Source organism: Onychostoma macrolepis, chromosome 19, assembly GCF_012432095.1.
Source record: "Onychostoma macrolepis isolate SWU-2019 chromosome 19, ASM1243209v1, whole genome shotgun sequence".
Classification (NCBI taxonomy): domain Eukaryota; kingdom Metazoa; phylum Chordata; class Actinopteri; order Cypriniformes; family Cyprinidae; genus Onychostoma; species Onychostoma macrolepis.
This window is the reverse complement of record NC_081173.1, coordinates 7,821,761-7,837,513: the sequence shown is the minus strand read 5'-3', so window position 1 is coordinate 7,837,513 and position 15,753 is coordinate 7,821,761. Positions and strand designations below refer to the sequence as shown.

At 38.1% G+C, this 15,753-nt stretch overlaps 1 protein-coding gene and 1 long non-coding RNA gene across 2 annotated transcripts; both read right to left on the bottom strand.

Annotated features, from left to right (window-relative positions):
• On the bottom strand, window positions 1–7,044 carry LOC131525723 (uncharacterized). The gene is made up of 5 exons (XM_058753634.1): window positions 7,006–7,044; window positions 5,612–5,929; window positions 5,256–5,470; window positions 414–654; window positions 1–80 (listed from the first exon to the last, which is right to left on the bottom strand). Exons 1-5 carry the CDS (start codon window positions 7,013–7,015, stop codon window positions 1–3), a joined length of 864 nt encoding a protein of 287 aa, XP_058609617.1. The 5' UTR covers window positions 7,016–7,044.
• A 2,646-nt stretch (window positions 7,045–9,690) lies between these two features.
• On the bottom strand, window positions 9,691–14,840 carry LOC131525696 (uncharacterized). Its single transcript, XR_009267273.1, has 3 exons — window positions 14,704–14,840; window positions 14,442–14,536; window positions 9,691–9,818 (listed from the first exon to the last, which is right to left on the bottom strand). It is a non-coding gene; the product is annotated as an uncharacterized LOC131525696 (long non-coding RNA).
• Window positions 14,841–15,753: the final 913 nt, after the last annotated feature.

The window sequence follows — 15,753 nt, the reverse complement described above, 5'->3', positions numbered from 1 at the left end:
TCACACAATACCAGAAGGTGTGAGGCGTCTGATTTCCTGAAGAGACAGGTCATAGTTATGCCATAAGAATGCAGTCATCCCTACATGACAAACACAACACCATCCTTCTTAAGAGATCACAGTCTGCTGTCTCAACTCCTTCACAAAGCATCGTTCTCCAGACAGTCCTTAAAATATGGACCTGACTGCAAGAAGACAAACATCCAGACAGGACAGGAATGATGAGAAGACAGCAAAAAGGTCAGATGAATCTAAATTGGAGTTAGTAAACAACACGCAGCCTGAGAAGTTTGTCTTGCACACATTCAGGAAGGACACACACAGCCAGACTTCGATATCAGATCAGAATCAGCACTTATGGACAGATATGGCATCCTGTTTGCCTCTGCGCCGCTCTTGGTGTGTCTGTTTACCTGAACGCAATGAGGACACTCCAGTCTCAACGGACTCCTGCTCAGCCACCAACTTTGTGTCTGCTGTTGGCAGCCATGTGAACTCTGAATCCCCCAGTGATATATCAACTTCCATAGATACAGGATTGATGGACGGCTCTCGTGCTGAGCCGCACACCCAGGACAGGAAATGGCTCTCATGTCCCCTCTCTTCTGTAGTAATGTGGCCAGTGGAGGCGAGCAAACTAAGATGGATTTGGCCCTGTGGGAGATCAACGTTGTGCTAAGAGTGGAACTCTGGGATACAGGAAGTCAGCGCTGGGCCAGACACTACATGGCAAAGTGGCAGCTGTCAGATGGAAATATCCTGCTGGCAGAGGACTTCTGGCTGCCTGGAGTGACTGATTGAGAGGATAAACAAACACGGCAAGAGTCCTATTGGAATTATACATTTATACTGTGTGTGTGTGTTTTTTATTTTTATGGTAATAGCATCTGTATTATTATTGCTCATTCTGATTTGAACAAACACTTAACTCTAAACATTAAAGTACAATTTGTAACTGTTTGTGATACAAACATGAATGATACCTCAAATCATGCTACTTGAGAAGTGTGCTGATACTTTTGTGCTGATACCTAGCTGTCAATAAAGCAGGCACAAACTGCATAGCAAAAATCACTCAGAATACAGCGTGTTAGCAACCACATTGCACTGACCCAGAAAACATTGTCAACTGACAAAAATCACTCATGCTGTGTTCGAAATCTCCCCATATACCCTCATTCACTATTCCCTACATTAGTCTACTAATATGTTAGCAGATAGCATTCAAAGAGATAGGAGCTGCACTTGCATGCCCGAGAGGCGGTTCAGTGTGCCGAGTGACATGACTTGTCTTAAAGAGACCTCGACTGTGTTTGAAATGGTGTACTTGCTTACTGCCCAGTACACAGTGCATACTGCCTACTACTTTTAAAAAATAGTGTGTGAAACAGTATACATTAAGCAACAAATGTTTCAGAGTAGTATGCTTAATTGTCACATGACAAACACAAACATTAATTCAGCACAGCTGTCAAGGTTGTTACTTTACAAACAAATGAGCTAACCATTCTTTTTACAAAGGCTTGTTAATAAGACTTCATATTAGTAAACAATGCTATAATGCCACTTTATTGGGACAAAAACTTACCTACAGTTAAGCACACTAAGCACACATTAATGAGGCATTTAATTTCCACTTTTCAAATATTTACTGATTTTTTTATTGAAAATAAATGCCTTTCTGATCTGGTATGTTATGGGAAAAGGAGTTGCAGGAGCTTGACAAAATCGGAATCGAACTCGGATCACTCGCATCAACAGCACACATCTCGCGTCTTTTACTCACTGTGCCACTGATACTATAGGAATAGGAATACACGTGTCTTTTGCAGTGCTGTTTATCACAGCCAGGCATTGAAAGTGAAAAAAGTGACGTGACATACAGCCAAGTATGGTGACCCATACTTGGAATTCGTGCTCTGCATTTAACCCATCCAAAGTGCACACACACACAGCAGTGAACACACACCCGGAGCAGTGGGCAGCCATTTATGCTGTTGGGGGTTCAGTGCCTTGCTCAAAGCTACCTCAGTCACGGTATTGAGGGTGGAGAGAGCGCTGTACATTCACTCCCCCCATCTACAATTCCCACTGGCCCGAGACTCAAACTTGCAACCTTTGGATTACGAGTCCGACTCTCTAACCATTAGGCCACAACTGCCCTATTGCCATTGGTGGGCGGAGTTAATGTAAATAGCCTCTGCTAACAAATTGGTCTGTTTGTCCTTAGAGTAAATACACTCCGTTTCTTTTTAGAGCTGCTTGACAGCGGAATTTAATTCTGTTTGCATAATTCAAATATTAATTTTATTTATATATTATATTACTGCAATATTAATATTATTATGTAATATCTTTGAAACCATGTATAAAGTGCCAGAGATAAAGGTGAGGTAATTTGACTTGATCGGAAAAGTGCCGTAGAGATTAATGTACAATTTATGTCCTAATGATATTGTTTTTAGATGCACAGCGATAGTTTGTAGTTTACATGTATATGTACAGTGCCCTCCAAAAGTATTGGAACAGTAAAGACATTTACAAATATGATTAAAAGATGAATATGAGACAAAACTACAGAATGTCACATTTTATTATTGGGTGATTCAACACATAGATGTTTTACCAGCTAAGAAGTTCAGCACTTTTAGAGTTTCATCCCTCTATCTGATGTGAGCATAAGTATTGGAACAGTTGCCTCACAGGTCTTTCTAAGTGATCAGCTGTGTCCTGTTGCATTAATTTTTCCGATATTAAAAACAGGGAATGTGTCGTATCAGTTATATCCATTACTTCTGCATTCTGAATCTTGCATTCGGTGACGACACACACAAACCAGGATGAAGATGAGGGAGCTGACTTTGAGAGAAAAACAAGTAATTTGGATGCTAAAAGAAAAGAGGAAGTCAATTAGAGCTATAGCAAAAACAAAGAGCATGGAGAAATCAAAAGTTTGGAAACCACCAGCGACACCAGCAACCAACAACTACCTGATCCTCTGAGAAAACAACAGTAGTTGATGACAGACAAATCATAAAAGCTGTGAAAATGAACCCTAAAAAACATGTCTGTAAAATCACCAACTTCCAGAAAGCTGGGGTGATTCTCTGACAATCTACTGTCCTCAGGAGACTTTGACACAGAATTACAGATGCTACACAGCAAGATACAAACCTCTGACCAGCTCCAAAAATAGAAAGGCAAGATTAGAGTCTGCAAAAAAGCACAAAGGTGAGCCAGAAGAGTTTTGGAACTGTGTTTATGGTGAGACAATGAGACAAAGATGAACCTTTATTGAAGTGATGGGAAAGCAAAAATGTGGAGAAAAAAAAGGGAACTGCAATGATCCCAAGCGTACAGCCTCGTGGTGGAGGTGGTGTCATGGCATGGGCATGCATGGCTGCCTCTGGAACAGGCCCTCTCAACTTTACTGATGACTTAATGTATGATGACAGTAGTAGAATGAATTTGGAAGGGTACAAAACCATCTTGCCTACCAATATTCAAGAAAATGCCACCAGATTCATTGGGAAGTGCTTCATATTGCATCAGGACAATGACCCAAAACACCCTGCCAGTTCAGTCAAGGAGTTTATAAGGGAAAAGAAATGGAAAGTCTTAGATTGCCCAAGTCAATCTCCAGATTTAAATCCGATTGAATATGAATTTCACCAGCTGAAGAGGAGAGTAAAGGCAGAAACTCCCCAAAACAAGCAACAATTGGAATTGGCTGCATTAAAGGCTGGGAAAAGCATTTCAAAGGATGAGACCAAGAGTCTGGTGATGTCTATGAGACGAAGACTCACTGCTGTGATTGTGCGCAAGGGATCTGCAACTAAATAATAGCTTTTAATCTTTTATATCTGCCTTATGTTCAACTGCTCGCATCAATGAGTGGGATGAACTCTAAAAGTGCTGTTTTTTTATTTGGTAAAACATGTATGTGTTGAAACAGCTAATAATAAAATATGACATTCTGTAGTTTTGTCTCATATTCATCTTTTCATCATATTTGCAAATGTCTTGACTCCACATCCAACAGAACAACTTTGTCTTCACTGTTCCAATACTTTTGGAGGGCACTGCATATACTTACATATACAAGTCTTAAATTTATAATTACTATTCTCCGCCTCCAGTTCACTCACACGTTTGAAGATGAAACATCACATGGAGCGCGTTGCTTTCTGGAAAACAGTATCCCATGCAGTGTCTTCAGATGCATACATCAAATTTCAGCCAATGTAGCAGGTAATCCGGGCATTCCATGCATACAGAAAATTCACATACTATTCACAGTATTCACACAGCATACTGCAATATAGTAGGAGCTGTATGATAGTATACCATTCGGAACACAGCTTCTGTACTGATTTCAGTGTACTTGAGTTATATTTAGCAGTCATCCGGATATTCCATGCATACAGAAAAATTGCATACTATGCACAGCATACATACTGGATGCTGCAGAAATAGTAAGAGTAGTATGATAGTATGGCATTTCAACACAGCCCTCGGCTCCAGTAAACACATGTACGTCACCAGAGTGGATTTACATAAACCATGTACATCTTAAAGACTGTTGCTAAATGTCTATTTTTGATTTGTGACAGGAAAATGTTCTAAAAGAACTACAGATGAGCACATCACATCATGAACACACATCTGAGTGAGTTATGTATTTGTGCTATTATGTAGAATTCACTGTTGTCATTACTGCTTTACATGAATGTAAGTAATGTAAATATAAACACATCTACATGAAGTTACTAAACATAAGTTATCTCTTTTATTTGTCCATTGGTACTGTTGATAAACTGAGGAGAATTTGTGTTGGATAAAAAGTGAGTTAACACATCAGCAACTACCTCAACATGTAAATGCAGTATTGAGCAGATTAATCACAGAGGTAACTGCATCTTGTCTGGATGTTACAAGGACAGATGAGACACACGAGTGTTTATCCAGTGAAGAGTGACTGATGAAGCAATGCTACCATCAAAGGCTCCCAGTGAGTACACTACAGACATCAATAAAGCATCTTTTTTAATTTAAAATTTAATTATAATAATTTCAAACAGAGCTATTAAAGCACTTTTCTTTTTCTTCATTCCTGTGCTTTTGCTGCAGATCTTTTGTGGTGGAGCAGGACCTGCAAGGAAAGGTGACTGCGGCATTTGTGAGAAAAAAGGGAGAAAACCTGAAACAAAAATATAAAGTAAGATCAATTTGTTACATTGTGCTGTTAAAATGACTGCTTGTCTATTGTGTTTGTGCAGTTTTGTAGGATCTGAAATATCTGCAGACTGGTGTGTGCACTGAGGATAGAGAAGTCCACAGCAGCATCCTGGAAATGGTCCAGTGTCATGGATGAGACGCTCCATCAGTCCACCTGCCCTTACTGCCTCATCCGGACCGGTTGTTGCTGTGGTCTCTTCATCATCAGTGACCCCAGAGCCAGTGAGAGCATCTAGAAAAAGACCAAAAGACATTGAGGATGTGATTTTGGTCAAGTTTGTTTGTCTGGTTTCTGTTCATACAACATCAGTCAATGGAGCCCGATTTTCAGAAGCTTCAAAGTTTCAAGTTTTACTCTGTTTAAATGTTTTACCGTTAGTTGTGTTCATGGAGAGCAGGCACACAAATGTTTGGAGCAGACACAGCGATAGCCAGATTATCCCACACATGTTCTCCCACTCTTGCTCCAAGGTTGTGTGGTTCAGCGGTGTCATCATGGTCTTCCTCATCCTCTCTGTGCACTCAGGCAAGGACAGCCTCAATGTCCCTTTCCCATCCATGATCAGGTTCCAGTCTGACTGCAGAAATGAGGGATGTGATGGACAGCAGAGACAGACGAAGGTGGGCATAGTGGTCAGCTGCAGAACTGGCACATCTGTGTTGAGATGGCAGTAGGATGTGGTTTCACCGTCTGTAATACATAATTGTTAGAACAACAAGTTTGAATAAAGCTTTGTTTTATGTGTTGTTGACTTGTTTATGTTTCCTGTTGTTGCCAGTAAATAGAATATTTATTTATTTTTTATTTTTTTATTGCAGAAACTTATAATTGCATACAAGATCAGGTAAAGATGGTTGTATCTTTAAAGGGGTGGTTGACCGGGGTTTTTTTTCTAGGCTTGATTGTGTTTATGGGGTGCAGTATAACGTGTTCATGCTTTGTTTTTAAAAAAACGCATTATTTTTCACATAATTTGTCCCTTCTCTGACAAACACCTCAATTGTTGGTTGTGGCTAGAAGGGATACAGCTCCGACCGGAAATGAACAATGAAATTAATTTTCTACCTATTAGATTGTGTTTTATTAATGTCTACACCTACCGTGATCCTAAACCTACCCCTTACAAGAAGGAAAAAATATTAATTATTGTTGTACAGTGTGACAAAAATTATGCTATCCCTTCTAGTTCTAGCCACAACCCTTCTAGCCTTAACCTCGATTATTTTCTGTTTTTATGAAGCCCCTCCCTCAGAAATACGCGATTGACTTGCGATGGTCGGTGTCGTGTCATAGCTGGGGGCGTGGTGTGGGGGAAAACAATCCTTTCCCCCTGACTGGAAAAGAATGGTGTTTACCAGGAATGGCCTACATTAAATCACTTTTACCGCTCGAAAGAGCCAGATATACCGAAAAACTGAGCCGTATTGGGACGGATTGTCCATACACTATATGTGACTGGACAAACGACCCAACGAAATGGCCAGAGGTGTTGTTTCCTGACATTTTTTGTTACCTGATTGAGTCTCCAGGTAAGAGACAGCTAATAGATTATTCAGTCTGACGTTAACTTTAATATCAGTATCCCTGTGTCATCCAACAGTCTATTGTTACCCCATGTTCAGTTAAAGCTGTGATATAAAAGACTAATATGTATTAGCATGTTAAACGAATATTTTTCATGCACATTTTTGACTGTAGCTGTGATGTTACTCAGAGCTATTAACTTATATTCGGCGATGTGCTATATTGCACAGGAATCTACTCACAGAGCAACATGAAGAATTACAGGTTCCTGGAGGCTCACAATTGTCAGATTGGTTAGCTGGTCCAGTGTGCTGTGATTTGCTAAACCGCCGAGTGCACAAGTCCCGCTCCTCACCTCAGCTGCATGTGCTCCTGTTGTATTGTAAACAATGGCGTCGTCAATATTGCTTATCAATTTGAGCCCGATTTAGACACAGAGAATATTAGTGAAGAGGATCGCGCAGAACCTGTGCAAGCACTGCTTTTAATGGTATGTTTGTTTGTTGTTGTCTCATACTTTTAGATATGCTGTTATTTGTAAATGCTACTGCTTCTGTTAGCTTCTAATATATGGTTTTATTCTGATTAAAGCTTTAATGTGTCCATGTATAACGCTTCTCATAGCTATGTGAAATGAGTGTATAATTGGAACAGTTAGAGAGAGATGCAGAGCAGGGAGATGCCAGGAACAGTATTAAGAACCGCTGTTTTAGAACATTGATTTTTAGAACAAGACAGAATCGCGATTCTTATATGAATAGATTTTTACATGCACCCCTAGTTTTATTCCTCTTCTCTAAAGCAGCGCAGCATGGCCTCGGCCCCTTTCGTTACATGTTCCCGGGGGCGGGGTTTATCTGGGTTAATCTAGTAACTAGTTGTAGTCCCTTACCAGCCGTTTTTTGTAGGCATTAAACTTCCAGAATTTTAAAAGACAATATCTCCATTTGCATTGAACTTTCAGCGCTACAACTATTTAGATATTGTTTATGCTCAAACAGCAACATTACACACTTAATAACGTTAAAAAAGTGAAATTGCAATCAACCACCCCTTTAACAATAAACAATCATAATGACAAAAATAAAAAAAAATAAAAAAGGAAAACATAAATATAATGGGTTTGCATACATCAAAGTATGAGATTACTTACACAGAAAAAAAGCACGATGACAAGGTTAAATATCTTTGAATAATCATAATATACATATGATCATAATGCATCAAAAATTACATTTTTGTTAGTGTTGTTTTTGTTATTTATAAGCCTGAGGGATGAAACCAGACTTAAATTCAACAAAAACATCAAAATATTTGTAAACCTATCACTCATATCTTTTAAAGTGCGCCTATTATGGATTTTTTTCATGCAGTGTGTAACACAGCTCTAAGTGAATGAAAATATCCTGCAAAGTTTAAAATCTGAAAGTCTACCGTGTATAAAGTTATTGTCTCTCAAAAGAAAGAGTCGACTCTGAATCATTGAAACGAGTCCTTTTTAAAACGAATCTTAAGCCGTTTCATGTTGACGTCAACATGAAACATTAGCATATTGCCTGCCCACGTGTTGCCACTAAGTGCAGCTTTTGGAGAGTTAAAAATAGCTGTTTCCCCGGTTACGATTGTACACAAAGCAGCATTGCACTCTGCTTTAAATGAAATCGACCAATTGAACCAATCACTGCGGATTAGTGTCACGCAAATGAATCGTTGAGCGAATCGTTTAGGAGTCGTTGAGCAAATAAGGTAAAATAAATGCATATTATAAGAAAATGAAAGTGTTTTTTGACCTTGCATGCATGTCAACCTGTTGTTGGGGACTCTCAAAACCAAAATATGAACCTTTCATAACCCATAATAGGGGCACTTTAAGTTGCGCTTGTTATAACGTCATAGGTCACATGATAACGTCAACATGGCGGATCACATTCATACTCAACGAGATTTGGCTGTAGAGTATGTACTCTTTTAGCGCTCGTTAAGTAAGTACTTATTGAAATTAAGTACCTATTCATTGAGTATGCGTTCGACTTGAAGCACGGCCTACAGACGGCGATCAACGAGAGTAGCCGCTTGTAGTCAGGGGCGGAGTTGAAAACGGAGTCAAGCCGGACTGAAACAGCTGTGTCGTCATCAGCACTCCTGCAGTCGCTCTGGAGAAACTGCGCCAGCTGAGTCAGCCGGCTGCTCTCCAAACGCTATCGCGGTACTTTGATGCCACACGAGATAGTGATGTGGCGTCGGTGCTGGTTCAAGTCGGACTAAATTTCTAACCGGCATGCACTGCTTCAAGTCAGCCGCCGATCGGTCTGCGCAGTACTGCATGAAGTCGAACGCACCTTTAGACTCTATATATGGCTCGGGGCGGCACACACACTAAAATGCCGCCTGAACATTGCAAGATGGCAGCAGGTGCAAAGTTTGGTATAGGCACAGGCAAGACAGGAGCTGCAATAGCAATTTTATCTTATGGATTGATTTTAAATATATTGAGACATATTGATGTCAATTTAACCACAATGAAACTGGATATAAATACGCAACCATATCGATATTTGTATATAGATAGGATTGATATTGACCAAACAAACACGGATCAAGCAACGAGAGCTTACAACGTTGGCTATGGGGAACATGTGTTGGCTATAACATTTATTTATCCACAATCATATCATCGAATAAGGAAGAACAAGTCTTCAACAAAGATACAACAAACTTAACGCCCTGCTAATTATGATTTGTTTACTACTATTTGGAGATATCCGTCCGTGTCCCAGCCCGCAAGTGGAAATAAATACTGCTGATTTAAAATGCAACATTGCTGATTCACAGGTACGCACTCTTGTTTGTAACAAAATGCCGATTGAACAGATGAAACAAACTAATCTTGATCATCGCCTCTGTTCCGTGGGCACTGCTGGAGTTGGGTCGCTTGTCCGGGTTCCAGGGGCTTGTCACAGGAGTGCGTTGGTTGAGATGCCGAGGCAGAGCCTGGGTGGAGGAGGCCTCGAGCCGGCATGCCAACAGTGGGACCAGCGGTGTGTCCTGGGAGACACTGCAGTGGAGAGAACGGCCGACAACTGCATTACTGAAGCATCGAATGTTGGGTCTAACCGATCTACGTCATTCTCAGAAAATGAAGGTGACAAACAATCTAGAATAAGTGCGAGGTACTTTAAAAGAAACAGTGAACTTATATCAGACACTTCTATCAATAGACACTCTACATTTACATTGACGCTGTCTGCAGGACAAACAAGATTTACAACCAAAATTAAAAACCTTAATTTTTGTGAAAGATAGATTTCAGTGTCATGAAATACAGTGGTCATGCAATGATTAGTGTATTGGACTTAATATAATTCTGTCTACATCTATGTCATTCTCACTTATAGTACTATATCGCTCTCCATCATCTATAAGTATTTTTTATGAGCATTTTAAAAATATGTTAAAGGAATGTAATTTTAATAAGGAGGTGATAATCATTGGAGATTTTAACATTAACTGGGAGGAAAAATCGGCAAGAAAAACTTTAAAAACGATCACTAATGACATTGATCTTACACAACTGATAAATGGACCCACTAGAGTAACAAATTCATCCAGAACACAAATAGATCTGATATTTAGTAACAGACCAAAACGAATTGTCAAATCCTTTAATATGTTGACTGGACTATCAGATCATAATTTGATTCTGATAGCAAGGAAACTAACCAATAAACGTTTCACTCCATTTGTCCAAGATCAGGAATCTTTAAATATCCCCAAAAATATGCAAGGTCAATTTATAAGTGCTGTCCAGAGCATTAATTGGGAGACAGTGCTTTTAGGAAAGTCACCAGAAGAAGACAGCAAAAGATTCACAGATAAACTGCTGAGCTTAATTATTGAATTTGCATGCAGACAAAGAAGTAGGAAGAAGAACAGCATTCCTTGGATGAACATAAAACTTTTAAATTTAATGAAAAAACGGGATATGGCCCTAAAGGTTGCAGTCAAATCTAAAGTAAACAGCGATAGACATACTTTTATTATGTTACGAAATAGGGTTGTTAAAGAACTTAGGGTAGCTAAAGCTGACTTCTTTCTGAACATAATAGAAAAAGCAGGAGGCAATACTAAGTCTATTTGGAGCCAGTTAAAAATATTAATGGGACATAATTCTATAAATCCTAAATCACTTGAACTGCTTGTTGATGGAAAACTTCAGAATAAGCCAGCTGAAGTAGCTGATGCTTTTAATAATTATTTCATTGATTCAGTAGAGAATATCATTAAGTATTTTACTCCTGAATATAAGAACACTTTTTGTCAAGTTAAACAGACAGAACCAGCTTTCAACATAGTATCTATCACTGAGTCAGATGTGATGAGAGGGATTAGATCCCTCATGCCATCTCGAGCTAAAGATGTTATTGGGATGAATACATGTATGTTGAAAGAGCTTTCAGAAGTATTAGTTAACCCGATTACAAAAATTGTAAATCTTTCATTTACTCATGGGATGTTCCCAAATGAGTGGAAATTAGCTGATGTAATTCCCGTATTTAAAGGAGGTAATCGTCTATCCACCAGCAACTATAGACTTGTTAGCATTTTGCCCGTGGTTTCCAAGGTGGCCGAAAAACTAGTTGCAGAACAAATTATAAATCATTTAAATACCAGTGCTTATCCTTTACATCCACATCAGTTTGGTTTTCGTACTAATCACTCAACAGATACAGCTAATTGCTATTTTATAGAAAAAGTTAAGTTATTGTTGGATCAAGGAGGGGTTGTTGGTGCCGTCTTTCTAGATTTAAAAAAGGCCTTCGATAACATTAATCATGGAATTCTCTCATCTAAATTGAATGCATTTAATTTTTCTGTAGATGCCATTAAATGGGTAGAATCATATTTAACGCATCGGACTCAGTTAGTTAGAGTTAAGAATTATTAATCAGATGTTGTTTCTTTGTCAGCAGGTGTCCCACAAGGTTCGATCTTGGGCCCACTTTTATTTTCTCTGTACGTAAATGATTTTCCAAATGTTTGTCTTTAATTCTAACATCCAGATGTACGCTGATGACACAGTAGTTTTTGTACATGCTAATAGTGCAGATCAAGCTGCTGTTCAGTTAACAAACTCAATGTTAAAGATCACAGAATGGCTAAAACATAATTGCTTAAAACTAAATTTATCAAAAACTGTATGTATGTTTTTCAGTAAATCTAAAAGCTGCTGTGCCGAGCACAGGAACAAAATATATCCAACATAATAAATCAGTGCAAATAATTTTAATAAAGTTCAAATAGTTTTCAGTTTACACATCTGTTAGGCTACATTTACACTAGTGCATGTTTGTTTTAAAACGCATAGCAATTTATTCTAGGTTGTTAAAATCTTTATCCTCTTTCATAAGTGGGTGTTTTATTTTCTTTCACCATATGTTTTATTGTTATTAAATTCTGGTGTAGTATGTCTAATTATTTGAATGCATAAACACTTAGTTTATTCAAATTTATTCTTAAAATAGCCTTATGAAATGTTTATTTTTCCTCAGAAATTCTGTGTTCTGGTTTTCAAATGAAGGCATACAACATTAATTTCATTTATCTTTAAATTATTGAAAATCAAAGTTTATTTATTTATTTTGGCAAACAAAGTTACAATTTACGGTTTACTGTTACAATTAACACATGGAAGAAATGTTGTGTGATCATTACTTAAAAAAAATAAAGTTTTAATAATTTTAATAGTAGCCTGGTAGTAACAGTTTGTACATCAGGCATCCTCAAATCTGGCCCACTCCTGCAGAGTTGAGCTCTAACCCTAATCAAACACACCTGAGGATGCTAATCAGAGTCTTCAAGATCATTAGAAAATCACAGGTAGGTGAGTTTGATCAGGGTTGGAGCTAAACTCTGCAGCAGATTGGCCCTCCAGGGAAAGATATGAGGAACCCTGTTGTACATTCTGCTGAACAATAGTAATGTATTTCTGCCGCAGTGTCTTCCAAGTTAAACCGAACTTTTATTTTGACGGGTTGCCGTGAATACCTTTACAGTTCTGTGTGTATATGATATGACGCTAGTTTTACTCAAATCAAATGGTAAAATGCTCATGAAGTGACTCTCAGAGAAGTTCTGGAGATGTTGTTCTTGCGTTTATTTCCTCATTTAGTGAGACAGCAGGCGCTGAAATCACGGCGAGCATCACACGCGCTTCAGTCTGTGTAGCAGACTGCTCCGTAAGCTTTCGAGTCACTCTCGCGGATGTCAAACACTGATCGATCTGCGCCGCGTCGCTTCTAGTCGAACACACCCAGTGCTGCAGGCTTATTGCCTCACTGACGTTGATGAGATTTAACCCTGTAGTTATCGAAATTTGGTACCGAACGACAAGACGTTTTTCGATACTCGATGGTATCGAGGCAATTTGGTCGGTGCCTAAAAAGTATCGAAGTCGATACCCAGCCCTATATCTGGGCGTATTGATAGCAATGTTACTTTTAGATCGCATGTCAAGAAGGTTTGCAATAACATTAAGTTCAACTTGGCAAATTTTATATATGCCCGTAGCTGCATGTCAATTTAAGGCTGCGAAGATGTTTATGCATTCAATGATCTTTTCACATATTACTTATTGTTTGATAACCTGGTCACAAGCAAGTAATACTTCTCTCAAACCAATTCTCTCTCTATATACAGTAAACAAACTTTCAAAGTTTTAGATAAGAAATCCATACACCATCATCATTGTGATATTTTTAAAAAAATATAACATTAAGTTGGGAAAATTTGATTGTATATTCAGATCTTTGTCTTATGTATAAAATTGAACATGGACTGGCTCCTCCTGTATTGAACCAGTTTGTAAACATAGCACCAAATGGTTACAGATTAAGGAGAAGTGCAGTAAGAGGTGATTGTATAGTCCCTTTAAGAAAAAGTGTATTTAGTCAAAGAGTGTTTTCAATTAGGGCTGCTGCTGAGTGGAACTCCATCCCAACTAACATTACAAATTTGAATACTTATGCCTCTTTTAAGGTTCACTTAAAGAAGTGGTTAATTAAGAGTCAGTATTGTCAACATTAATTTTATAAACTAAATTCCTGTCTTGTCTGTTTCACTAGTTAAATTTTAGGCTATATATACACATGAGGTTGTTTGTTTAAGTACTGATTGAATGATCACTGCTACTGTTACTTGGCTGTATGCTTAAATTGTCTTTGTCTTTGTCTTCATATTGATATTGTAGGGCTGGGCGATAATTCGATAACGATAATTATTGCGACATAATTTTCCTTGATAAAACGATATGAAGAGTTTGATATAATGTTTGCGCCAATAACGGACCGAAACAGCTTGACTCAATTGAATCGCGCCACACAGATCGTTTATCCGCTCGGATCAAAGTTCAAACTGCCGCGCATTGCGAGTTCGAAGCAAAACTTATAGAGCAGATGCGTTTAATCAGTCACGCGAGCACTAAGCAAATTAAAAAAATTAAGGTCAATCAACAGAATTTGTATAATTTTGGTTAAAGGATTAAAATAAAATGCTGGAATCAACATTATACCACAAATTCTGTTGTTTGAGCTATGTTATATTAAATTTAGAATATTCCTGCAAAAGACAATTTAATAAATGCATACTGAAAGTCCATCAACTTTCTGAGATGAGCACACACATGAGGGTTGTCCCTCTTCTCTGAGACCTTTCCACTTGTTTTGCCTCTCTGTATCCGTCTTGTATCCAGTGAGTGTTGTGATTCCAACAAAACATCTGCACATAAAAACAAGCAAAAGCTTTTGAATAAAGTTCAGTATTGAGTGAAACTAGCTCAATAAAATAAATGTAAAAATGCCACTTATACAATCAGCATTTACCAGTACTTAAACTAAATAAGTAACCTTTTTTACAAATGAAATTACTCAAGTGAAACATGTTACCTTTGAAATTAATTTAAGTGTGCAAAAGACACCTGCTCCCGGGACGCCAGACTGAAGTTGTAATAAGACTGAAAATCCAGCTGCAAAGTTGAGGTATGAATTCACAACCATGTGACCCTCGAATAGGCCTAGTCAAAAGCCACTGGGTACACCTGAAATGAATAAATAGAAGCAATAATGTAACTTCAATATAAAATGTAATCTAAAATACAAGTTTATCAAATGATTTACAACAGAATTAATAAGACTGTCACAGCTCACAAGGGAGCACGGGAACCAGGAACGAAGAGACGAGGAATTCACAACACGGGAGTTTAATATCAAAATAGGGACACAGATCACAGGCAGGGTAGACACTTAAAGACCGACAAACACTAACTGAAAGGACTGGGGTTTATAAAGACAAGACAATCAATGAACTAAGGAGACACACCTGGAATCAAATTAAACAATCAAGGGGAGACAGAAACTGGGTCACATGGCACACATGGGGAGCAAAACACACACAAGACAGTCCAGGGGCGTGACAAAGACTTAATACATTACCTAATATAATCAGCTTCAGAGAGTCTTGAAGCATCAAACATTTCTCCACATCAGCTGCTATTCTTTGCACCTACAAGAAATAATGAAAATTATCTTGTGATTTAAAAAAAAAAAAAAAATGCATTTACATAAATGAGACTAAAATGAACACCCAAAAAGGCATATATTTTAAAATAAACTTTTACATTTGATTAATAAATGAAATTATAACAATACATTGTAGAACTGTACCACCAATCAAATAAAATAATTTATAATGCAAAATTACAACTGTGTTATGACATTAATGTTTTACATTAATTTTTCAGCCGGGCTCACACTGTGCGATTTTTTTAAAAGTCCTTTAGGATTGTACTTGTCAGACTGTAGGAACATGATGATTATGTCACACTATGGGATCTCAGTTGTCATTATTGTCAGACTGTACGACAGTCAAGACGAGTTAAAAATGGGTGCGCGCAAGAAAACTTGTCCGGAGTTTTACATTATCAACCCATACACGTC